This window comes from Onychomys torridus, chromosome 6, assembly GCF_903995425.1.
Source record: "Onychomys torridus chromosome 6, mOncTor1.1, whole genome shotgun sequence".
NCBI lineage: Eukaryota > Metazoa > Chordata > Mammalia > Rodentia > Cricetidae > Onychomys > Onychomys torridus.
Window position 1 is genome coordinate 76,459,934 of NC_050448.1, and position 25,424 is coordinate 76,485,357.

Consider the following 25,424-nt stretch of genomic DNA (forward strand, 5'->3'; position numbering starts at 1 on the left):
TTCCAGGGTCAAACTGAGGGGTGATAAGAGTCACATAGAGGGGCAATAACTGTTAATTATCATTTGCAACCCCAAAGGGAAGTGGCCAATGGGTGACTAAAGGCTAAATTCGGGTAATATCTAAGAAGAGAGATCTTATGTGCTCAACTATAATCTTAAATGTGATTAGTAGAAAATGTTAAGAATCTGTAAGTTGCTAGGTCAATTGGAGGAAATAAAACGGCCTTCTTTTTTCCTGTGGCTCACATCTGTCCAAGCTATCTGCCATTTTTCTGCAGGGTTGGGGAGGTGTGCTCAGTTGCTAGGCAACCTGTGTATAGCTAGATGCCTCTGGTGATAGTTAAAGGGAGATGTGGAACTAGAGGTAAGAGTTGGGAAAGGAGGAAGTTAAGCTTAATTGGCACATCCGCCAGGCCTTCTCAAATGGGCAGTCTGGATGCTTAAGTCTGTTCTTAGAGAGTACAGAGGTATCTCTGATAAGGTACTTTCCTCCATCTGGGGATGGACCTGACCGGATGCTGCCAATGATGATAATTACAGGGAGGCTGGAAGGCACAGCTGTCAGCACAGAAGGTTATCGAAATATTCCTAGAAGTGGTTAGGTAAGGAGTTAGAGGTCTACAAAGTTAGTAAGGCTGTAAGAAAGGAGGGTCTGAGCTAAATTGTGTAAAGCTATTACTTAACATCCACCTGACCTAGGCGGTGTCTCTTTGTGGAATTTACTTTAAATCAGGAGACTAGCATGTGGTAGTCTGGACTGTTATTTCTGTTAGTCCTTGAAAGTGATTCCAGTGCTGAAAGGGGAGAAATGGATGGGCTAGGGGGAAGGAAGCCTTTCCTGAGGCTGTTCTCCAAATACCTTGAACGTTTATGTCCAGAGAGTGATCAGGCCACACTGTTAGCCCTTCTTAGGGAAAAGTCAATTGGGAAAACTATGAAGGCACACATGATTTTCATAACAGAAGACAGCTGATATATAACAGACCAGATAACACCAAAAGCTCCTTGGAATTTGGCTTCCTCTGAAGGAATTCCTTGATTCTTTCAGGTAGTGGCTTTGCCATAACCAGCTGAGTCCTTATAATATTTTCCTGTGGCCTGCAGCACTCGGGTGAGCATAACTCCTAGAGATCTGGAGAAGCAGAAGGCCTTCTCCGCTAGCGTTGAGAGCTGCAGTGTGTGCGGCCTGACTCTCAGCCCCTCAGGAAGGCCATAGGTCTGTCTGTTTCGTGTTCCCCTTGTAGCCTAAGTGGTCTACTCTCTTCTCCTTATGCTTATCCTCCTAGTTTATAGTGACTTTTCATGGAACAGCAGTTGAGAGACGTGATCTCAACACAGACCCCTCTTTTCAAAAGGAGCTGTACGTGGTAAGTGAAAGGTATGCACAGTAGGCCTTTACAAGCATTAGGTCATTTCCCTCCTCGGGAGGCCTGGCTGTCTCTTCCTCTCCTTGTTTTGGCCCAGGGCAGGTGAAGACTCTATCACCCACATGTGAGCTATGCACACTGGCCTTACAGGAGCCCAGGTGAGGGCATAGCTATCCAGAGGGAAGCAAACATTTTTATTTTTGCCAGGAAGCCTGACTCCTGTTGGGAACTGCCTTTTCTTTGTACATGGGTAGGCCCCTGCCTCGCTCTCCCCACCTAGCCTCCTCCTGCTGAACTTCTGCTCATCCTCTGTACCACATGTCCATGCCCCAGCTTGGTCTGACACTCCTCAGTGGAGCTCACCTTCTCTTATCCCTGCCATATCATCTCACATTTTCTTCTGCATGATGCATAGTGAGCCATGTGCTGTTCCCCTGTCTCTCCCAAATGGTGCCCTGAGCTTCCTGAGGGCACATTTGTAAGCCACGTGCTAATCTTACAGTGCCTGCCAACACTAATTAAACATTCATTGAATTATGTATGTAATGAGTGAATGCTATAGTCTCACAGGCATCTTCACAAACAGTAGATTTGTTTCTGTTTCTGGCCGACCTTGAACCGGCAGTGCTCCTCCTGCCTCTTCCCTCTGACTGCTGGATTCCAACATGTGCTACCCTGGCTGACACCACCAGCATCTTGGTATCATTACTTCAAGCCTTACTAGAGTGCAGGGGTACCGAGAGAGGACCTAACCAACCATCTTTTCTTCCTAGCCACTGAATGGCATTCTCATCAAATGACATATGAGGGACACTTGGAATCAGAGGGACTATTCCTATGACAGCCAATCTGACATCTAGAATACTTTGTTTTAAGTTTAGCTCATGAAAGCATGTTGATTAGTGCACAAGTATTTCTCCTAAGAACAGTGCCCATTACCATGCAACGAGAGATGCTATGTTATGGTGCCCAGTAAATCAAAGAATCCGGGAAACATGCAGTGACTCCAGCAGGCCAGAGAACTGCGTCACCCCTCACCTGATGCTGAGTCTTTTCTAAAAGGTGGGTTGTACTGGGGCCCAATATATTTCACAAGTACCACTTCACCATTACCCAGTCAAAATGCAAAGGCAGACAGAGGCAGCTCCCTGGTTGCTATGGCAGGCCAGCTAAACATGGGCAAGCAAGACTGGCCGATGCCCATTAATGCAGCTCCCTGTGGCTTGAAGTCACACTTTGAGAAAACCCAGTTATAAGAATCACTTCTGCAGCCCAGACTCCTAGCTTGTGGGTATTTCAAGACCGCAGCGCTGGAATGAGCAGCAGCTTCCCAACACCCAAAGAATGACCTTGAAGGCTCTCCTTGACCTTGAGTGGTTCCTGATGACAAAGCCACACAGACATCACCGCCAACCCCTTTGCCCTTGTCTTCTCCATAAAAATCAAAAACGGCTTTGTGCAGGAAACTGCCCTCTGGGAGTGAGTCAGGTAATGAGAGCTCCCGTGAGTGGAGAGTACTTGGACAGGGCATTTCCAGAGCAGTTTCACGGTGATTAACTAACTTGCTTCATTTCCATGTAGTTGTCACTCTGAATTACCACTTAATGGGTGAAGTGTGCAGGCGATAACAATCAGTAGCACAGGCGTAAGGAAGCAAGACATTAAAAAAAAAATTAGCCCCTGCAGCAATTAATTGCAGCGAATTTTTCAAATAGTTTTAATACTCTGCCTTTTGACCCCAGGGTCTGGCTTGAGGAAAAATATATTAATCTCAAGATAATAGTTAGTCAACTTCAGCTCTTCAATATCCACAATGATATTAAAGATTCCAACCTTGTGCTTTTTGGTTGCAAACATTAATTAAGCATGATAATTGTGTGTCTCCATGATATTTGGTGTTTTCTGTAGGAGTCAGAGCTCAGGGAATAATTTGAATACAGCAGACAGCAATTTGCTACATAAATCCATCCCAATGACTATTAGCTCATTTGAGAATAGTCAAGACTCCTAGATTCGAGGATTTTTAAAAAATTAAATTCCATGTTAATCACATAACCCTTTATTCACCCTTCCCAAACCCTCCAGAAAACAGTTCTTCAAGATCAAGTACAATAAGATGTTGGTAGAAGCTATGAACTGTGGGTTTTAACACAGTATCCTAGACTGTAGAGTTCTGTAAACACTATCTTGGTATCTCTCTACACAGGCAAAGGGGAAGTTCTTGCTTTATTTTATTTTCATTTGTTTAGTGGGGTGGAGAACATGCATGCCATAGTGCATTTGTCAAAATCAGAGGACAATCTGCAGGACTTGGTTTTCTCACTCTACCATGTGGGTCTAGGTCTCAAACTCAGGCCATCAGACATGGCGACAGGTACCTTTACCCTCTCAGTCATTATCATGCTGGCCCAAGCACTTGCTTTGAAACTTTGACTTTTAGACTAAATAATTTCAACAAGAGCTATGTCTTGTACTGTGTATATTCCACAGACTATTTCAATACTGCCAATATGAAGACTGTGAAAACAGTTGAAAACTGGAGGGGAACTGGAATGGAATCAGTGCTAAGAATGGGGGTCGGCTTGGAGCTGCATTTCAACTGCAATTAAGATGAACCCAACTTGCTGCACAGACCTGGGAGTGGCCAGCACACCTGAAAGCCACCTGTGTGCCCAGACAAGCTCCTGGCCTTGTTCACCAGCCACTAATCTGCTCTGTTGCTAGTTCTCCACTGAATGACATTTTGGGAACAACAGGGACGCTGGAAGCCACCTGTACCGACCACTTCAAACAACCCCATCAGACAGAGCTCTAAGGTGCCAGGCAGGAGCAGCCTGAGAGCTCGCACATGGCTCCCACACTCTGGATGAGGAGATGTACTAGGGCAGACACAGTGGTGCTTCACCCTTCCAATAGAGTAAGACTTTGAGAAAGATAAACGATTCCGTATTTAAAATGTAAGGCAGAAGAGGCCTGGCATGTCTTCCCTAGTCTCCCCAAGAAGAAAAGAGTTCTAAGAATAGAACTTAGGGCTCCATATATGACAGGCCAGCAGATTACTACTGAGCTACATTCTCTGCTCCGTCAGTTTGAAATTACTCACAAGTAAGTACAAAAATATTTGGCCACTGTTGCCAGTCAAAAAGAACCTAAGAGATGTGCACTCCAGTCTGGACGCAGGCTGTATGTTCTTTCTTGGAAACAGAGTGAAGAGCACAGCTTCCGAGTTAAGACAAATCCCCACTCAAACACCAACACTGTCCTTATAAGTCAAGCTTAACCTCATCTTGGTTTCTCCATCTGCCAAATGGAGAAAACAGCCTACCCCATAAAATTAGTCTGAGTAAATAAGACAGACCTATAAAATGTCACAATGCCTGGTCTATAGTAAATAATCAATGATGCTACTTGTCTTTTGAAGTGGCTAGTGGGCATAGGGGGCGGTACCATGATTGCTCCTGGGCTATGGAGATACAGGGACGATCAAAGCCTGATTTCCTGATGCTACCCTCAGTAGACTCTTCTGAGCCACTTCATCTCTGGTTGGCTCTGCTGCACCAAAGTCTCTTGGCCAGCAGTGGCCCCTCAGAGCAGGGCACCCTCTGTACTTTGCCCTGTGCCGCCAAGGTGTCCTGTGTCTACACACAGCATGTGACTGAAACATATTCTCTGGGAAGTACAGTTAGACCACTTGTGGTCCCCTGGCTTTCCTCTGCTAGCATTTGTGGTAAGAGGGACCTGGGCGGCTTTAATTCACCTTTGAAAGGCTCTCCAGTCAAAATAAGCTCTTCTGGAATTTCTACCTATGTCACCTGGCTAGTTTGGTGATTGCTTACCTCAGAGGCGATAGAGGTAAAGCTGTTGCTGAAATGCACGTGCTTATGGATCTCACTGCCATTGGCGGTCAGAAGCCAGTCACCAAAGGCCTGGTCTTTGCCATCTGACTGATTGCTGTGGCTCTGGTTGGGCAGTAGCTCGGCCATGTCCCAGTGATACGATGGTGTAGCTCCAATTAGTGCAATGAGGATGGCTTCTGTGGCCACATAAAGCTGAAAGGAAACACACAGAATCAAATGCTGCAGACATGGACATGTGTGAAGAAAACTTGAAAGATACAGTGATTAGGCTACGGATGTAGCTCAGCTGGTAGAGTGTTTGCCTACCACTGCATAAACCATGCCTGGTACATCACTTCTGTAATTCCAGTATTTAGAGGATGGAGGCAGAAGGATCCGAAGTCCAAGTTCATCTTCAGTTACACAGTGAGTTCAAGAAAGCTTGAAATACATGATACTCTAACTCAGGCAGACAAAGAAAAAGAGGAAGATGGGCAGGTCCCCTTCCAGAGGAACCAGATTTCCTTCCCAGCACCTACACGGTGGTTCAGAACCATCCACAACCCCAGTTCCAGGGAATCCTATGCCCTTTTCTGACCTCCACAGGCACCAGACATGCATGTAGTACACATACATACATGCAGGTAAAACATGCACAAACATAAAGTAAAAACAAATAACCAAAGAAGATGAGGAGGAAGAGGAAGAAGAGAGGAGGGGGAAGAAAGGGGTGGGGAGGGGGTCTTGATTCTATGTTTTGTCTTGTGTTAGCTAGAAATGGGCCCCAGAGAAGCCAGGAAGAAAACATGAAGAAGCAGCGTCCCACGCTATGGGGCACCAGCAGTCCATTCAGTCCATTCGTGGGGCACTTGGTGCTTCTTCAGACAGTTTTCCTTCCACATCTGGGATGTGTCTGATGCCATGGGCTCTGTGTGATACTGTACAGCACTGGCAGCAAAGCCCACACCACTGGCTCTGCTTTAAAAGACTGACATTCCAGTTATTTCCTTCTCAGCCATGTTTCCAGCTCAAATAATCAGTTCCCAGGAGCCAGGAGGCGCTTGGCTTTGGACACACAATCCAAACAGCACTTTGTTTTAAAATGTGACATGCAACTCATAAGACTTAAAAATATTCAGAATCTCAGGCATATCCAGATTACAAGTTGTAGCTGTATTTAATCTTGGTTTAATCTAACCATAACTGTTCATTAATGAGGAAAAAATACAGCACCAATTCATTCAAGAAATAGTTACTGAATACATACACCATCTGCCGATTGCTGTAGATCTGGTGACTTCTCACAGTTGGTTTTATGGGGTGTTGAGCCCTCTCAGACTTTACTAATATGGATATCTGTTTATGTTAGCTCTCACTTCTGGATGATAATTTCAGATTTGAAATTCACTAAGAAAATACATAATTAGTCTGCAAGTTAAGACAATCTTATTTTAAGAAAATAAGATCCCTGTTAACTTTGAACTTGGTCTTAAAATACCACTAAACAGAGTGTCTTAAAAATACAAAGCATGTGATTTCTATCAGTGTATGGCCATGAGCCCACTCACTGTAAGAGCTGACAGAGGCATATAAAGACAGGCAGTCTATCAGAGGATTCCTGTTCAGTTCACCAAGAACTCTACCTGGGTGCTCTTTCCACACCATTCTGCAGGGCATGTTGAGCTCAGTAGATAAACAGAAGAACTAACAGTGGGATTTTATCAGTGGTAGACAATGGAATTAGTCAAGGAAAGAGAAAAGGAGTCGTGATATTTTGTGCATTTATCAGAAGCTAATGCAAAATCTGAATTGTGACTTCTTTCTTCTTGGTAAGGCTGAGGGGACACAAAGCAGTCCCAAACTATTTTGAGTGGATGGACTGTGGACCTTTTGGGAGAAGGACAAAGCTACCATGGTTCATATGCTGTGAGATTTATTATAAGGTACAAAGGAAAATATGTTCCCAGGCGTCCATGCTTCTTGGACCTTATTTGCATACTATTAAGGACATTTTAGAAGAGGAAGCAATCAGCTTATAAAAATAAAAACCTTAATAATCACAAGAACAAACAGATTATACATCTAGCAGTAGCTATAATTACAAAGCCACTTTCATCCATTTAGCAACTGCCCCTCTGATTACAATCTGCTGAAATTTAATTGATGGGTATAAAGAAATGAAAAACATGGGCCAAGGGAGTGCAGGAGAAGACTCAAAGCACAGCCTCTCATCAGGCAAAACAAACCAGCCACGTTCCCTCTTTAACTGTGCCCCTCTACCTCCGTGCACTCCGCTCCATTCCCCAGAGGCACCGTCTCCTGTCAAGCAATGTTAAAATGCTTCTAACTCTCTGAAAGTCAGGCTCATTTACCGGTTTCCTCACCGACTCAGCTTCCTCTCCAGTGGTCTAGAAGTCATGCTCATGCATATTTGTTATGTCTGACTCATCTTTTGGCTTCCAAAATAAATAACCCAGGGTCCCCACACTCAACAAGGGAGATGAATAAGTGACCAAGAAGGACATCAGCACATGCTTTTATAATGCTAGCTATATGCCATTCCTAGTATAGGTTTCTGCTGAATATATATTAGTCCATAATATTTTTATCTGGATTGCTCTAGGATAAGCAATATTCTAGATAAAAGAGGAGATGCTCTAATGGATCCTCTCACCTGAGGTGTGCCTCATGAAGGCCACTGTTCTGGGTATATACTACAATTTGGGGAAAACAGTTCAAAACAAAGAGGTGCTATTGCATCGCTTTATTCATAGGGAACAACAGAAACTAGTTAATCAGCACTGTATGTCTTAAGCACTGTGAGCACACTTCATCCCTAGCCATCTGTAAGCAGAATAAGCACTTTCTATCTTTCTCATCCTCTCTGCCCTCCCCTGCCCCTCTCACAATGTCTTCTTGGTCCCCTTTATGAACAAGCCTGAGTGTGCATGCACACGTACACACATACACATTCAAGGTGCTCAATACATGGGTTCATCATTTTTCCGTTAACAGAGAGGCTAAACATATGCAACTCTTCTGTGCAGCGCCAGCCCATGGTCATGCTCAGCTTTGTTACTCACCAGGCAGACACAGTAGGCAGGTAGCAGCCATGCTGTGTGATAAACATTACACAAGAGCACCATGAGGTTAGGTCAGAGAAGTGAGGCTCCAGGTCCATAGCTACATTAACATTGGCCTTCCATACCAGAGGGGGATCCTCGGGTTACGTGGTCATAGGAAGTCAAACAGGACACAACCAGCCCTGAAATGTACCACCTCCACACAACATGGGGGTGATTTTCTTTGGTTTGCCATTTTTGACTGTGACAGTCTTCACACAGTTCACAATCGGACTCTGTCCCCCAGAGAACGAAAGCAGTCTCTCAGTCTTTATTATCACTCTGCACACTCACCCACATTTTTGTTCAATGAAGTAACACCTATCAGCAGATGGGCTCTAAAGCCACAGTGAGAAACCACCATCTATTCTCCTTCCATGTGGGATAACAACATCTCAAATAAATCATTTATGCCCTCGGGCTCCAGCTCCAGGGAAGAACAAGTACCACAGATGGCTGGATCCCCCCATTCCACCCCTCGCTCCAGTGGAATTACACTTACAATGATTCAAGGGTATTGAAATTGCAAGTTTCTGAAAGTGAAGGTTTCTAAAGTAATTTTGTAGTAACACCATTATGAGCTTTCATAATACGTCTCAGGAAACCATCCCAACCCTACACTGTGAAGTCATGGTTATGCCTGATACTTGCTTTGTGAGTCGGAACAAGACACAGGGCAATTAAAAACCATTCAAGGTTTTCTCTAACCACAAACCAAGATGAGAGTGGGTTCATCTAACTTTAGGGGCAGACCCTTTTCAGGTGAACATAAAGGACAAAAATCAAAGTTGAATTCATTGCTGGCATTACTCTTAGTGTTTTATGCACTTAGGACTCAACTGTTTAACTGGTCAACCAGAAACACTGTGTGAATAAGTCCCTCCAGTGCCTGGAGCAGAGAGCATTATTAGGTCTTGACTGAGGGACTTGCTGAGGAGGATGTATTTCAGAGGTTTAAAGTGTGGAATTCACACAGTCTACACCACTGGTGCCTCTCTTCTCTACTCTAATCCATCTACAGATACCAGCTCAGTTTCCTGAAACTCCTCAGCCAACTCTTCTGGTTGAATTGTGTTAGTGGGTACAGGATTTCTTTCCTATAATCCACTTGCTAACTAGTCCACGCACACAAGCTGCCTGCCCTGGCCTACTCACTCCCAGGTGTGACTTACCATGTGCTGTTGAGAGCACACGGGTCTTAACCTGAGTCTGAGGCTCAGCTACAGTCACACTCTCTACACTCATGTCTTCTTGCAATACAATTGGATCTTAAAGATCTTTGCCTATGCACGCCTATCTAACTAGCCTCTCGGAGGATCCATTGGGATACTTCTTTACTGAACAGCAAAGTTGTGCAGTATTATGCAAGCAGTGTGTACCAGGACTCCCCAAATGGCATCGGCAGAGACTTCCTGGATCAGGGTGAAGATTGACTGTTGCCTACCAGCTCCAAAATAGATTCAGTATAACTTGTTTATTTGTTTTAATGGACTGTATATGTGCATGGGTGTTTGTGAATGTATGCCACATAGTATATGCATGTGTGTGAGTAGCTGCCTGATATGGGTGGTGCAGGGAACCAAACTCAGGTCCAGCACTTGCAAGGACAGCACACGACAGAGTTTGGAAGAAACTGAGTTAACTCTAGGATATTTTCATGGAGCCCTAAGAAGTGTGCTATCTGCTCTCCCTCCTCTGGCTGGATTATTGCTTTTGCCAAGAATCCCTTCTCCTAAACTTTAACTAACTCCCCAGCAGCCTCCCTGTACCTTTTCCAGTGTGAAATACACAACTTTTCCCTGGAAGAGCAGCCAGGGCTCTTAACTTCTGAGCCATCTCTCCAGCCCCATCTAACACACACTGTAGCAGTAGCACAGGTGTGAGGTATTCTCCACTTCTGCAAGGGTGTTTTTCCATATAAAATGACCTTCAAGTTTCTCTCTAAATCTAAGCTTCATCCTTCTGAAGGCTGCAGTAAACCCCAGTCTCTTCCCTAACTTTCCAATGGCTGGGCACATTACTTACTAGGGAAATGGTGCTTTGCATGGCTGTATGTATAGATGGGGTTAACTTTAACATTTTAAAGACCTGTAAAGACAATAACATTCATGCATGTCTGTATCCCTCTAAACCCCCTGTGTACAACTGTTACAACAGCATATCATATGTATGTTCAAACTAATTCCTTACAGAATGGTATGGCAAAAAGTTAATCAAACTCAGTAACTCTGGGTCAGGTGTGGTGAAGCATGCCTTTAATCACAACACTTGGTGGGAGCAGAGGCAGGAGGATCTCTGTGGGTTTGAGGTCAGCCATAGCTACATAGTGAGCCCTTGACTCAAAAATAAGTACACAAACAAACAAATGGGTTAAAACAACAACAAAAAGCCAACAAAACTGTTTCTGGCATCTTGTTTTTTATCCTACTACTTAACTAAGATTTGGGGAAATACTTTTATCAGTACCTATTTCTCTCTTTCAAGTCAAATGAAGTTCATAAGAGAAGAGAGAGGGTGTTCAGGGCAAAGTGTATGCCATACTGTGTAAGTGCAGCCGGTGAGTTAAAGTTTTTAGGGAAGGAATCTTGGCAAATGCAATAGCTCAGACAGAGGAGAGAGAGCAGACAGCACACTCCTGGGATAACGCAAGTTTCTTCCAATCTCTGTCATGTGATGGCCCTGCAAGTGCTCTTGGTCTGTTTTCTATGTGCTATATTCATGAGTTTCTTCTAAATCAATTTCTAAAATTGTATTACATTCGTACTTAATTTGGGGGAAAGGGTGTGAGTGTGGAGGTCAGAGGACAAGTTGGGGGACAATTTGGTCCTCTCCTTCTACCAGGGTAGAAGGGTCCAGGGAATCAAACTCGGGTCTTCAAGCTTGGCATCAGGCACCTTACCTGCCTGAGCTGGCTTACCAGCCCTCAATTCAAAACTTTTTTTGCAAGTAAGTCAACATGAAAGTACAATTCGTTATCAGTACAGCTGTCAGTTGACAGACGGAACTGCCCAAGATACATAAAATGTTACAAGGTCAAGTGTTGTCTGGGATGCTCTTGTCTTGAAGGGCAGCCCTCAAACAGATGTTACAGGCAAGATTTAGGGAGGAGGTGTGACTGTGAAGGGCTGCTATTTTTGGCTTTGTGCTCAATATGCTGGGGTAGGTGCTTTTGTGCTCCACATTCACAGCCATAGACTAGCTGGTTTAGTTGGACCAGTACAGCAGCTGGGCCTGCAACCACAACCTCATCTGGATCTGCCTTTACCTGCTCTGATTTCTTGGCCAGGCAAATGTTTAAGTCTATGACCAGAGGCATCTTTTTCATTGAGAATGCAGGCAGTGAGAACGGCAGACCCCAGTCAGTTCTGATAGGCTTCCAAACACATACTCCATCCCCAACAGCCTGCCCTGCCAAGTTTGAGCCCCAATGTCACACATACCAGCTCCTGGAACAATGCATGGTCAGATCTCAACAATACAGCTATTCATTAGGTATAGGCATAATCTCACATCCTAGGTGATATTATTACAAGCTGAACTATAATACAACCTTAAATAAATATGGAAAAATATTAGTACTATTCAACCTGAAAATAAGTGCATGCTGGCTTGTGAATTATTCTCTACATTATTTAAAGTACTTTAAAATTATTTTTAAAAAATTTAAATAGAATGAATAACAAATACAGTGAAATAAAAGAGTGTTATTAGGTAATGTTTTCTCATTGTTTGAGAAGGGAAGTGTCACTGAACAGGCAAGAGGTGAAGGACAGAACAAAGAAGAGCCCAGCACCACAGTGTGTGGTTCTGAATTGAAAACAAGAAACTGATAAACAAGCTATGGAATGGACATATAACAAGGATCTTATGCTGCAGCTGTTAAAAATAAAATACAAAGCTGTGTTGATATTTTGTTTATGCTCTAACAAATAAAGCTTGCCTGGAGATAAGAGGGCAGAGTTAACAACTAGTTAACCACAGAGGCCAGGCAGTGGTGGCACACATCTTTAATCCCAGCACTTGGGAGGAGGAAACAGGAAGTGATATGGCTGGGCAGAGAGAGGAAGTGATGATAAGGGGTGGAGACAGGAGCTCAGCCCCTTTCAGGCTGAAGAGTTGGCGAGGCAAGAAGTGGCTGTGGCTGGCTCCTTTGTCTCTCTGATCTTTTAGCATTTACCCCCATATCTGGCTCCAGGTTTTTGTTATTAAGAACAATTAGGATTTATGCTACATGAAGCTATTGATTTGTGACTATTGTAACAGGTCCCCAACCTTAGCACAACTGATGCCTTGTTGAAAGCATCATTCTTACCTTAGAACCCAGCACATAGGCCCTAACACCTGCCCAAACAGGAAAAACCAAATCCATCAAAGACCTTTTCCATAGTTCCAGGATCCAGTAAAGTCCCTAAACATCCCAACCTTGCCTTTTGGCTTGTAGTTTGGCATCTTGCTAACTGTTCTTGGTAACCAAAGTATGTGATGTTTGTGAATAAAAGACAAGGGACAGTGAGGCTTGAGGCTTCATGATTTGGGCAAGTTCTCTGTGCGGCTGCTGGCTAGCAAAACAGACTCTCTATTGGGTTTTAAGAGTGTCTGTGTGTGTTCTCTGGTGGAGTTACCTCTCAACATTGGCAAGGCATCTAAACATTGCCAAGAGACAAAACTTAGTGATAATATACATTTCTGCAAAAGAAGGGCTATGTGCATATTTACTTAGTAAAAGTTCTGGAAGGATATACACCAAAATGTGCCCCTGGTACACTCTGAAGAACTGTTGTTGTTTTTCTTTTCTCTACACTCTCTCTTTTCCCTCCATGATCATCAGATACTATCTGTGGCATGCCCACAGTTATGGAGACTACAGACATTGGTTTGTTTGAGCTTTGGTCAAGGAAACCAGAGAGAAGATTACCAACCTGTGTGCCTTTCAGTTTGATTACCTATTGGTCATAAAATAGCTCTTCCAACTGTAGTGGGGACACAATCTAATGTTCTAAAAACCTCCATGTCTATGAATTATGCCAATTATTACTACTAGGTAAGGGGCAACTTTAAGAAAACCTTCAAACTGGAATCCACAGGGATAGCTATAAATCCTTATTTAATCGTTCAGTCTATGCTGGCCTCATAGTCATGTTGATTAGATAAAGTATTGAATGTTAAAGACTAGGGGGAAAAAAACCCCTCTAACTTTGCAAAACAAGCTTTCCCGACCAGCTACCTCCAAAGGCTTGGTAAGGACTGAGAGGTCATTTGCATAAGCTCACTCAACCATGCTGCTGCAGTGATAAGGTGCTGGACCAGCAGTCTGTCTACTCGGTCTGTCTACTCTGTTCACATCGTCTGCTTTCACATTTATAATGACTTCCTTTGTGCTTTCTTGGAAGGTGACACCTGCTCCGTCAGGGCACTGTCAAGAGCTGTGGGTGGCCTTGCCAAGCATGCCATTGGGATCTGTGGGAGCATCGGACTAGATGCTTTCCAAACCACACTTCACTTTCTGAAATAGTCCAGACCCTAAGAAGCCCTCTGTACTGCCTGTACGGCAGTAGACCTCTTATATGGCCACAGCCTCCCCATGAGGAAAGTATCTAAAGGACTTGCACCTTATCTGTGTTATACACGTGGGCAGTCCAAGGTAACCATTGTTCCTGAGAATATAACTGAGGCCAGTGTGGCTCAGGGCCCTACCCACTAAAGCTGGTATAAACAATCAGCCAAAAGTCTCCAGTTCATCATAACCCTCATGAGACCTGTGAGGGCTGTCCTTGGTTGTCAGCTTGACTACATCTGGAATTAACTAAAGCCCAAGCGTCTGGGTACACCGATGAGGGATTTTTTTTTTTTCTTAATTAAATCATTTAAAAAGTGGGAAGGGCCTCTTTTAAGCCAGATCTTTTGAAGTTGGAAGATGCACCTTTAATCTGGGCCACACTTTCTGTTGGCAGCCTATAAAGGACAGGAAAGAAGAAAGCTTTTGCTCATTGTCTGCTTGCTCTTGTTTTTGCTGGCAAGTCCATTCCTTTACTGTCATTACAGCCTATTTGAGATTCTGATGACCAGATGAGACATCTAGCCTCGGGAACTGAACAACTGGATTCTTGGAAGGCAACTGGATTCTTAGACTTTCTGTTGTAGAGAGCCATTGTTAGACTAGCTGGACCACAGCCTGTAAGCCATTCTAATAAATCTCTGTGTGTGTGTGTGTGTGTGTGTGTGTGTGTGTGTGTGTGTGTGATGTTCCTCTAGAGAACCCAGACTAATAGGAGGCTCAACCAAGACTATGATACAGTAAGGTCTTCAGGCTGACCTCAGACTATGATACAGTAAGGTCTTCAGAATGCTCATGGTGTGACTCTCATCACTTGTATAGCAGGGACTTCATCCCAGCTGGAGGAAGGAACAGGGTGACAGAGAGAGCCCACACCTACAAGGCAAAAACAATCACCCACTGCCAATAACCCTCTAAAACCTGGCAAATACCAACTGTAGGTCAATCAAGGGTTAGTGAGTGATCAAGATCACGGGCTTGGAACTCTTCCTTAACAAACTACAGTGACCTAGGTCAGTCATTAACCAAGGTTTGGGAGGCCTGGGGTGGGCTGTAGATCAGCTGTAAAGCTCTTGTGTAAAAAGCACGAGGCTCTGGGGTTGGATCTCCAGCTGGCAGTGGGAGAATAAAAAGTACAGGAAAGTTCACAGGTCCCGACCCAGAATACTGTCTTTTCAGTACCGCACTCAAGAAAGATTCATTCTAAGTTGGCGGACACCTAGCTAAGTAAGTAAGAAGATGCTAGTACAGGAAGCGGAACGTGGATAGAGAGGGGCTAGAACGGACTGCCCAGAGAGAAATTATATACTTGGAATTCCTGGCTAGAGAGACTACTACTGTCAAAGAAACTATTATACAAAGATCAGATATTGCAGTTACAATTCTACTTTTCTGTATTAACTAATTTTTATTCTGTTAAGAGAATGTTTTCCATATATCACCACTGGAACCATTTTTCTGGCTGGTGGTGAAATCAACTGAATTTTTGAAGGTTTAATCGGAAAAGAGAATCAATAAGTCAACTTTGATCTCACCGCCTCCGGTCCTGCAGCTACATCTTTGCATTGCTGAAGCATCTTGTGGGCTCTGGCTGCATCTGTGTCCAGCCAGTACTTCCCTTGGAATAACACCATCACACCTTAACTCTTGGCTTAGCTGTCAGTCTGTCTGCCTCATCACACCTCACTTCATCCCAGGAATGCAAGCCTCCTGGGCAGGGAGCTAGCTTCCCCTTCCAGCCCTGATGCTAGTGATCAAACCCAGAGGCTTGCACTTGCTAAGGCTTTACCACTGACCTGCATCCCGGGGAACTAAGAAGCTCAGGCTGGCCTTGAATATGCCTGAAAGGAGAGGCAATCCTTCTGCCTCAGTTTCCATAGTGCTGCGATTACAAGAGTGAACCTCTAAGGCACCCTAGAATCAAAGAGTTTTAGGTTGAGGTGTGCAAATGGGTTCTGGGAATTCTATAAAATAAACGACACTATACAGATGGTATCATTTCCCTATACCATAGGACCGAAGCTGGCCTCGGTGCTGAATAACCCTGTAGAACTTTAAACCACCCACGGAGAAATAAATCCCATGCATGGAAAGCCCCCTTAATAGGAAGTCCCCGCGAGCTCAGAGAGGGCCTCGAAGCTCCAACCTTTTGTGGGTCCGCGCCATCTCCGTCTTCGACTGCAGGATGGTAGAGCCACGGGTTAGGGTACCGACTCCCTTTCGTTTTTGCAGCAGATCTCACTCAGGCAATGGTTTTCATCGCTTAACTAGCTCTGGCGCCTAAGTGACAGTGCCACGCTCGGGGGTGACAGCCTGGGAGAGCTGAGTGGCTGGCCCGCCACCGCGCGGCGCCCGCCCGCCCCCTCCCGCCCGGCTCTCACTCCATCCCTGGGGCCCCCGAGCTGAGCGCGTCCCGCGGGCCGTGGGGAGCCGCCGGGAACTCACCTGCAGCAGCACGGCCAGCAGGAAGCACAAGTACATCTGGTAGAGGCCCATCTCGCCCACCGCCTGGAACGCCTCCTCCACCTCCATGACCAGCTCGCGGCTGAGGACCGGGCCGCCACCGCGCCGGAGGACCCGGCCGGGCGGGGAGGGAGGACCGGGCCCAGCGGGCTGGAGGACTGGGCCGGGCGGGGCTGAGGCCCAGACCCAGGCCCAGGCCCAGGCGGGACCCTGCGGCCCACCGCGTCCCGGGGCGCGGCCGAGATGCACCGCTGGTCGCTCGGGCGCGGCCTCCCCGCTTCCTGTCAGAAGCGACAGGAATTTTTTTTTTTTTTTGGCGAGCGGTTGGCTGGCGCGCGCGGAAGGGAAAGAGGAAGTGGTTGCGGCGCGGGCGGCCACGGGGATCCACGGGAGGGGCCGGGAGCTCCACGCCGGTCCCGCGGGGCTCGGCCCTGCGCACGAGGCAGAGGGATGCAGAGGGATGCCGCGGACAAGACACAGGGCAAGGGGTCCCGGTGGCCAAGTCTGTTGTCGATGCAGTTTGCCTGGAGAGGTGTGGAGACAGGTTACCGGTGTTAGTCCCCTCACGCCCCTACTACCCTAATCCTGGGTTTATGGGTTGCTTACCATTCAAAGTGGCTAAACGAGCGGTTCTCGACCTGTGGGTCATGACCCTTCAAGGGTTCAGAGGCCCTTTCACAAGGGTTACATATCAGATATTTGCATTACAGTTCATAACAGTAGCAAAATTACAGTTGTGAAGTAGCAACGAAATAATTTTATGGTTGGGGGCGGGGGTCACCACAACATGAGGAACTGTATTAATGGGTCACAGCGTTAGGAAGGTTGAGAACCACTGATCTAAACCATCACTCAGCTTGCCTTGGTTTTCGGTTGGTGTGATAAAATACCGTGACAGAAGTAACTTAGGGGAGAAAGAGTTTATTTGGCTCACAATTCCAGTTACAGTCCATTATTGCTGGGAAGTCAAGGCACCAGGAACTTTAGCAGCTAATAACATGACATCTACAGTCAAGAGGGCAATGAATGAAAGAATATATGCACGCCAGCGATCAGCTAGCCTTCTCCTTTTCTCTCATTCAATCCAGGGCCCAACCCATGAAATGGCCACACCCATATTCAGGGTGGGCCTTCCTAACTCAACCCAGTTTCAAAAATCCCTCAGAAGCATGTCTGGGGCCAACCTAATTTGGACTGTACCTCGCTGAGATTCCTTTCCCAACTGGGACAAGGTTTTGATAATTAAAACTACCCCCCCCCCAAATATAATGCAGAGTGTAACTGATGGCCAGGAGGTCCCCTTGTCTTGCCAGCATCCTTGTCGTGCTTCTACAATTTCCCATTAATTATGATGTCTGTTGTTTATTGGTAACTACCTTTTATTGGTCACCTACCTAATTATTTTTTTAAAAGGATACTCAAGGTAGTTGAATATGGGAAGTTTGGAGGTGGTGAGTGTAGTACCCATGTCCTATTTAGGGTTTCTATTTCTGCAACAAAACACCACGACCAAAAAGCAAGTTGGGGAGGAAAGGGTTTATTTGGCTTACACTTCAGCATTGCTGTTCATCACTGAAGGAAGTCAGGTCAGGAACTCACACAGGGCAGGACCCCAGAGGCAGGAGCTGATGCAGAGGCGGTAGAAGGGTGCTATTTGCTTCCCCTGGCTTGCTCAGTCTTCCTTCATATAGAATCCAGGACCAACAGCCCAGGGATGGTCCACCCACCATGGCTGGGCCCTTCCCCAGTGATCACTAAATGAGAAAAGTCCTTACAGCTGGAGCTCATGGAGGTAGTTCCTCAACTGAGGCTCCTTCTTCTGATAACTCTAGCTTGTGTCAAGTTGACACACAAAGCCAGTACACCACATGAGTGGGAAGCACTTGGTAAAACTTTCCTTTAGCCATAAGGCTCTAGCTTTCTATTGGCTCTAGCTTTCTTGGGGGGCAGGGCTCTCTATAAAGAGGAAGGAGGCCGGGCAGTGGTGGCACACGCCTTTAATCTCAGCACTAGGGAGGCAGAGCCAGGCGGATCTCTGTGAATTCGAGGCCAGCCTGGTCTACAGAGTGAGATCAGGACAGCCACCAAAACTACACAGAGAAACCCTGTCTCGGGAAAAAAAAAAAAAAAAAAAAAGAGGAAGAGGGAAATGGGGGGAGTTGCATGGTTTTGTTCCTTCTCAAAGCACTTTTACTAGTTTTTTCTAAAAATGTTTCAATTTTTATTTATGATTGTTTAGGGAATAAACTTGTTCATTTTGCTCTCAAATCATGATCTGGCTGTATTTACATTCCACCTTTCATTATTTTTTTGTCACGAATTATTTATTTAGTGTGTGTTACATTGTTGTCTTTTCATTATTTGTTTTGTATTTTTCCTATGAAGGAAATATTCAAATATAAAAATAGTTGGTGGACTTTGAATTCTTCCTATATTTGTTTAGCTTTACTGCTCAAATTCTTTTACTAGCTGGATAGCTCCAGCATTTAGCTTGTTTGCTTTCAAACCTCTCCCTACCCACCTTTGTTTTATTTGAGATAAGGTCTCCTGTAGCTCAGGTTAGCTTCAGATTTGTTATGCAGCCAGAGGTATCCTTAAAACTGCTGATCTTCCTGCCACTGTCTTGCAGATTGCTGAGATAACAGGACTTCAGTGTTGTTGGTTGTTTTTGCTCTTTTTGCGGGGCCCAGCACCCAGCTCCCAAATAAATACAGACGGAGATGTCTTCTTACTTATGAATGCCAGCCTTAGCTTGGCTTGATTCTAGCCAGCTTTTCTTAAATTATCCTGGCTACCTTTTGCCTCTGGGTGTTTTCCTTTTTTTTACATCTGTATATCTTACTTTCATTCTTACTCCACGGCTGGCTGGGTGGCTGGGTGGCTGGGTGGCTGGCCCCTGGCATCCTCCTTTCCTTGTACTTTTGCTCTTTCTCCCTCTTCCCCAGATTTCTCCTATTTATTCTCTCTGCCTGCCAGCCCCACCTATCCTTTCTCCTGCCCCACTATTGGCTGGCCATTATTAGATCATCAGGTGTTTTAGAGAGGCACAGTAACACAGCTTCACAGAGCTAAACAAATGCAACATAAAAGAATGCAATACATCTTTACATCATTAAACAAATGTCCCACAGCATAAACAAACTAACACATCTTAAAATAACATTCCACAACACTGCAGTACTATACCCTGCTATAGTCTCCTTTGTAAAGAGTCGTTGTGTCAAAGGGTGTACAATTCTGGGAGTACCATTTTGCCCTTATTTGCAAGTTTTCCTAAGCAATATTTTGTTTTAAAATATTTCATGACATTGCAATTTGTTTTTTAACCAGTAAGTTATATTTTAGAGCATTCTTTTTTTTTTTTAAATCTTACCAGTTAAAAGTTGTGCTATTTTAACAATTTTTATTTATTATTTATTTGAATGCTTCATGGACAAAGACAATATTAAATCCTGGTACTGTCTTGACTTTTCCTTTGACCTAGCGTGTAGTCATTGTGAAAAACAGAACAAAACTGTGTAGTTGGAGTTTTCTCCAGTCCTGCCTGGCCCAAGGTCAGGACAAATCTCTCTCACCCGCCAGTCCCACAGCTGCTTAGACTCAACCAAGTAAACACACAGAGATTTATATTGCTTACAAACTGTATGGCCACAGCAGGCTTCTTGTTATCTAGTTCTTATACCTTAAATTAACCCATTTCTATTAATCAATAAGTTGCCACGTGTCTCGTGGCTTACCGGTATCTTAACATCTTCCCATGGCGGCGACTGGCAGCATCCCTCTGCCTCAGCCTTCCACTTCCCAAAAGTCTGCTCTCTCCTTGTCCCACCTATACTTCTTGCCTGACTACTGGCCACTCAGTGTTTTATTTATACAGAGCGATATCTGCAGCAAAACTGCATCATATGTGTTGGAAATAACATATGGTTTCCGCCAGGCAGTGGTGGCACACGCCTGTAATCCCAGCACTTGGGAGGCAGAGGCAGGTGGATCTCTGTGAGTTCGAGGCCAGCCTGATCTACAGAGCTAGTCCAGGACAGGCTCCAAAGCTACAGAAAAAACAAAAAAAAAACAAAAAAAAAAGGCAAAAAAAATATGGTTTCCATTTGTTGGGTTCAAAATATTCTTTAAGTTAGTACATCATACTTATGATCTTACTAAAATCACCATCATTCATACTAAACATTTTTCAAGGGCTTATATCAGTTTTTATTAAATGCATCAACATCTTCCAGAATTCTTTTTTATTTTTAGGTTCTCCTTTAAAATCTTTATATGTTCACAGAAGAACAATCTAAGTCACTCATTTGTCATTATTAATATATCCCTTGAAGTCTCTTATTCTTATGTCATCTTATTTTCTTCTTTTGGTTTAGTGTTTTCTTTTGATGTTTATGGAAGGACTCTCTTTTTCCATTCATTTTGCTAATCTCTATCTTTCCATTCAATTTGATAGTCTATTGGTTGTTAGTTTACTTTGCTTGGTTTGTTTATGTGTTGTTGTTTTGAGTTGTTTGTTTTTAACAGGCCTGAAACTTGATATGTAATCTGTGCTGGCCTTGAACTAACAGGGGTCCACCTGCCTCTGCATCCTGAGTGCTGGGATTAAAGACATCCCACTAGAACAGACCTTTTGTAGGACAATAAATCTCTCTGTATTTATTGTGAATTATATAGTCAAAATAATTTCTGCCATCCCCATTCTGTGTTTCTTTTTAATTTTCTTGGCCATCTGTTGGATTATTACATTTATTTTAAAAAGACAAGGGCTCACTATGTAGTCTTGGCTGGCTCGGAACTCGCTTTGTAGACCAGGATGGACTTAAACTCAGAGATGTACCTGCCTTTGCCTCCTGAGTGCTGGGATTATATTTACTTTTATAACCCATCTTCCTTTTGCTTCTCTGGGAGCTATGGGTCGCATCATTATTAGTGTTTTGGAAGTTACGCCTACCTACTTAACCGTGTATGTTTCCATAATGTTTATATCTATACATTCTGTATAGATAGAATCTATATATCCTCTTTGCAAAGTGACTAAAAACCTGTACAAGGTTTCAGGAATACTGTGTCTGAGAAAACTCAGGAGGACATAAAGATGTCAGGTTCTGGAAATGTTTGTTAAATGACTGTCAGCTTGACAAGTTTTTTATTTTATTTTATTTTATTTTATTTTATTTTATTTTATTTTATTTTATTTTATTTTATTTTATTTTATTTTATTTTTTTTGGTGCTAAGGATCAAACCCAGGGCCTTGTGCTTGCTAGGCAAGTGCTCTACCACTGAGCTAAATCCCCACCCACGAGCTTGACAAATTTTAAAATTACCTTGGAGACAACCTTCTGGATATATATCTGTGAGGGTATTTCTAGGGAGGCTTAACAGAGGTGAATCCTCATGTTTAGCCAATGTGGCCTGCCAACTCAGGATGAATACAAAGCAGAGAGCAGTAAGGTACCAGCCCTCATCTACTTCCTGAATCTCCAACCCAGTGACCCAAGGTGAAGGGTTTTGATTAGGGGGGAAAAGGAACATTTTTATTGCTAAGAATGATTATCCTTAGCATAAAAATAATAAGGCAAAAAAACTGTTCATTGCAGTAATGATGTATTATTTAACAGGCCTAGCCCACGCTCTTTTAATAACAAACTGGGAAGCTATGGGCCAACTTACAGGTTTTGTGTTTATGGAGAGAGGAGAATGATTACACCTAACAGGAAAGATGATCTGTGATTGTGTTGCCCTGTGGGATGTTAATTCACTCGGTGCCTAATCTAGCAGCACCACTCTGCATTCATGCTTTGTATGCAACCATTCATTCAAATGCTGTGGGGCCATCGTTGCTCCCTCAAGTCCCCGCTTCAGTACTCAAGTTACATAAAACCTTAACAAGGCTTCATCCTATGTTAGACAAAGAGACATGTATTTAAATCTTTTCTTTCTTTCCCTCCTTCCCTTCCTCCCTCCTTCCCTCCCTCCCTCCTTCCCTCCCTCCCTCCTTCCCTCCCTCCCTCCTTCCCTCCCTCCCTCCTTCCCTCCCTCCCTCCTTCCCTCCCTCCCTCTCTTCTGTCTGTCCTGGAACTCACTCTGTAGACCAGGCTGGCCTTGAACTCAGAGATCAAAGGGTATACAGAAGGCATGTGCCACCACACCCAGCAATGTGCATTTAACTTTAAACCTTTTTCTTTGGCATCATGAAGTGTTTAAGTGAAAAAAAAAATTAAAATTAACATTATATATAACATATAGTTAAATTAATATATTGTTATATAGAAGGTGGACTTTTACATCCTATACCCAAAAGCTGAAATATTTTAAGTTGAACAAAGCCTGTTCTGTATAGTCCCTGTTTTTTGTTTTGTTTTTTTTTTTTGAAACAGGTTTTCTCTGTGTAGTTTTGGTCCCTGTACTGGATCTCACTCTGTAGACCAGGCTGACCTAGAACTCACAGAGATCTGCCTGCCTCTGCCTCCCGAGTGCTGGGATTAAAGACATGTGCAGCCACCACCCAAATAGTCACTGTTTTAAATCATACATATTGGGACACACATGCCAGAAGAAAGGGTCTTCTGAAAACAATGTAGCCTGGGGAAGTAGGAGGCAAGGCTTCTGGGCTGATGAGGGGCCAACAGTCGGAACTCAGAAGCTGGGCACTGTCCTGCAGGTGAAGAGGATGGTGGTGGTGTTCTAAATTGGAGAGATCTCATTTAGATCATCTAAACTGTATTTCCAGTGTGCTGGAAAATACATGTAAGACCAGCGGGAAAATGGAAGCAGGACCCACTGAGAGAGCTTAACAGTGCAGAATGTCAGAATGGAGAAACGAAGTCAAACCTGAAGTCAGCCAGAACTGATAGAGATCACATTTGCAAACTCTGTCAGGGTGAAACGGTGCTTCACCTCCACACTCCGTCCTGAAGGCCAGACTCAAAGAGTGGGGTGCTGTCAACCGAGGCAGGAGCCCAAACTCTGGAGTAGGTTCCTTGCACAAGGTCTATGTCAGGAATGGTGGGGCCGACGGGCATTGCTCTTTTAAATGATGTTGTTCCTTTAAGATCCTGCCCTCCCCCCTTACCCCAGCTAGGCCCCTGCTGGGTTTCCGTGCCCTAATTTACAGTTAGCAGCAGAGCTTCTGAGCATGCGCTCAGGAAAGAGCCGGACTAATTAAAGCTCTCCTGAGGTTCAAGGTATTGCATCTGTGGCTCTCAGCAATGAGTTCCATTTCGAGCACACATTTCCCCCCACCCCCTGACCTTCGGTCCCCCACCACATTTTCTTTTTCCTGAAGTCTTTTTCTATCACAATTTTATAATACCTGTATCTTTTGTTTATAAATCAGGAACAATACACATTGTTTTTTAATAATTAAAACATTTGAACATTTAGAATATAGTATCTATCAAGCACCCTTTGCTCCACGAGAGGAAAGAAAAAGATCAACGTTGAAGCAAATGTAATCCATCACTACCTCCCTCACCTGTGAACCTATGCCCCTAAACACTGTCCTGCCTTTTGAGTCACTGGTAATTTGTGTCCCAGGTGACAACTTCAGTTTGGTGTGTGAGATAACAGATTAGTGTTTGGTAAGTATTCTAGCCAGCTCCATGTACCCTGGGGTACAACTATCTGTCTTTCATCAGAAGAATCTTTTCCTCTGCAAAAAGACCCTTCGTCCACACTGAGATAACACTGTACTGTGAGTGTGCCACAGCAACTTACCTCGATAAAGACAGCCAGTATACACGTATCTACGTCAACAGTAAAATGACAAAAAATCCACAAAACCCATAGAGCATAAATGATAGGAATGAACAGGTCCCAAGGGAGCCAGCAGTGTTTCCAGATAGAGGTCTGGGAGGAAAAGACAAGGGAGAAGAAGAAACCAGCATCCACAGCGGGACGGATGCCTCTGTCTACATCTAGGCTCTTGAAGTAACAACTTGCATCACAAACCACTGTCAAGTGCGTGAAACAAAACATTGAAACAGGCCCCCAGTTAATACGGAGAAACTGGCCACTTTCAGGCCTCTAGCCTGAGCAGTAAAATCAGAGTATAAACAGAGCTAGGCTGAGATTCGGGAGGTTAAAGGAGAGGGATGAACTATGAGGGAAATTAGCCATTAATTATGCTTGAATTTAGATAGTAGAGTGTTTTGCTTGCTGAGAGTCTAATTTTACATGTTGTCCAAGAGGCACGGAGCCTAGATAATAGGGCATTCATTTAATTCAACAGCTTCATCCCTGAGTGCCCGTCTTTAATGAACACGTCAGTGCTGCTGCTGTTTCCGTTATTGCTGCTGCTGCTGTTTCTTGCATCGAAGAGTTCTATAACTAGGGGAAAGAGACTGAAATGATGAATTTGCTATACTCGTGGGCTCAATAAATTGAAGTTATGATTCAATTGAACGGATGAAAATTTTGCCCTGTATAGAAACAAATGCTTCACGGTTATTCAAATATGGAGACTTACTGGAATTACCCCCAAACCAGCACAGCTGGTGGAGTATTGCATGAGGGTGAAAATAACCCACATATCACTGGGCTGACTGCTATTGGTTTATAAATCGAGAACAGCAATATTTATTGCTTTTGGGAGACAGAAAGTTCTGTAGATTTCAGAGGATGACGTTTACTATGCTTGGTCTCCTCAGGCTCAAATATAAGGAGTCATGATTCTGAAGGTCTCCCACACTTCCCCATCATTGCAGCATTGCTGATCATCCACTCAGTAAAGAGCTAGTCTGCCCCGGTATTAACAAACATGTTCAACCAGGTACAGTGCTTTCCTTGTTGAGCTCCCTTAGACTCTTGGGGAGGACCTCTTCTTCCTGATAGTATTGAATGGGATGGCAGGAGAGAGCAAGGAGGAGGAAGAGGAAGTTGTAGTTTAGGAGAACTACAGACTTGCTCTATTATCTAAACATGAAATCAGCCCCAATCAAAACAGCTACCCAAGCAGATTGTGGAGGAGGATGGTACCTATTAAGTCTTCTTCGGTCCAATGGCTCTTTACCCCAGGGTTATCTGCCACAAAAGAATGAAGCGGGATCTTCTCTCCCTGTGGTGAAAGTCCTCATACTA

The 25,424-nt window shown here is 44.3% G+C and overlaps 1 protein-coding gene across 2 annotated transcripts in view; it reads right to left on the reverse strand.

Annotated features, from left to right (window-relative positions):
* The window catches only part of Slc22a15 (solute carrier family 22 member 15), a 62,130-nt gene extending 45,662 nt beyond the window's left edge, over positions 1 to 16,468 (reverse strand). For both annotated transcript variants that reach the window (XM_036190033.1, XM_036190034.1), the window contains exons 1-2: positions 16,325 to 16,468; positions 5,204 to 5,416 (exon numbers count right to left, since the gene is read on the reverse strand). In XM_036190033.1, the coding sequence (XP_036045926.1) occupies positions 5,204 to 5,416; positions 16,325 to 16,411 (300 nt within the window). In that variant the 5' untranslated portion in view covers positions 16,412 to 16,468. The remainder of the gene's footprint in view (positions 1 to 5,203; positions 5,417 to 16,324) is intronic.
* Between the last annotated feature and the right edge of the window lie 8,956 nt (positions 16,469 to 25,424).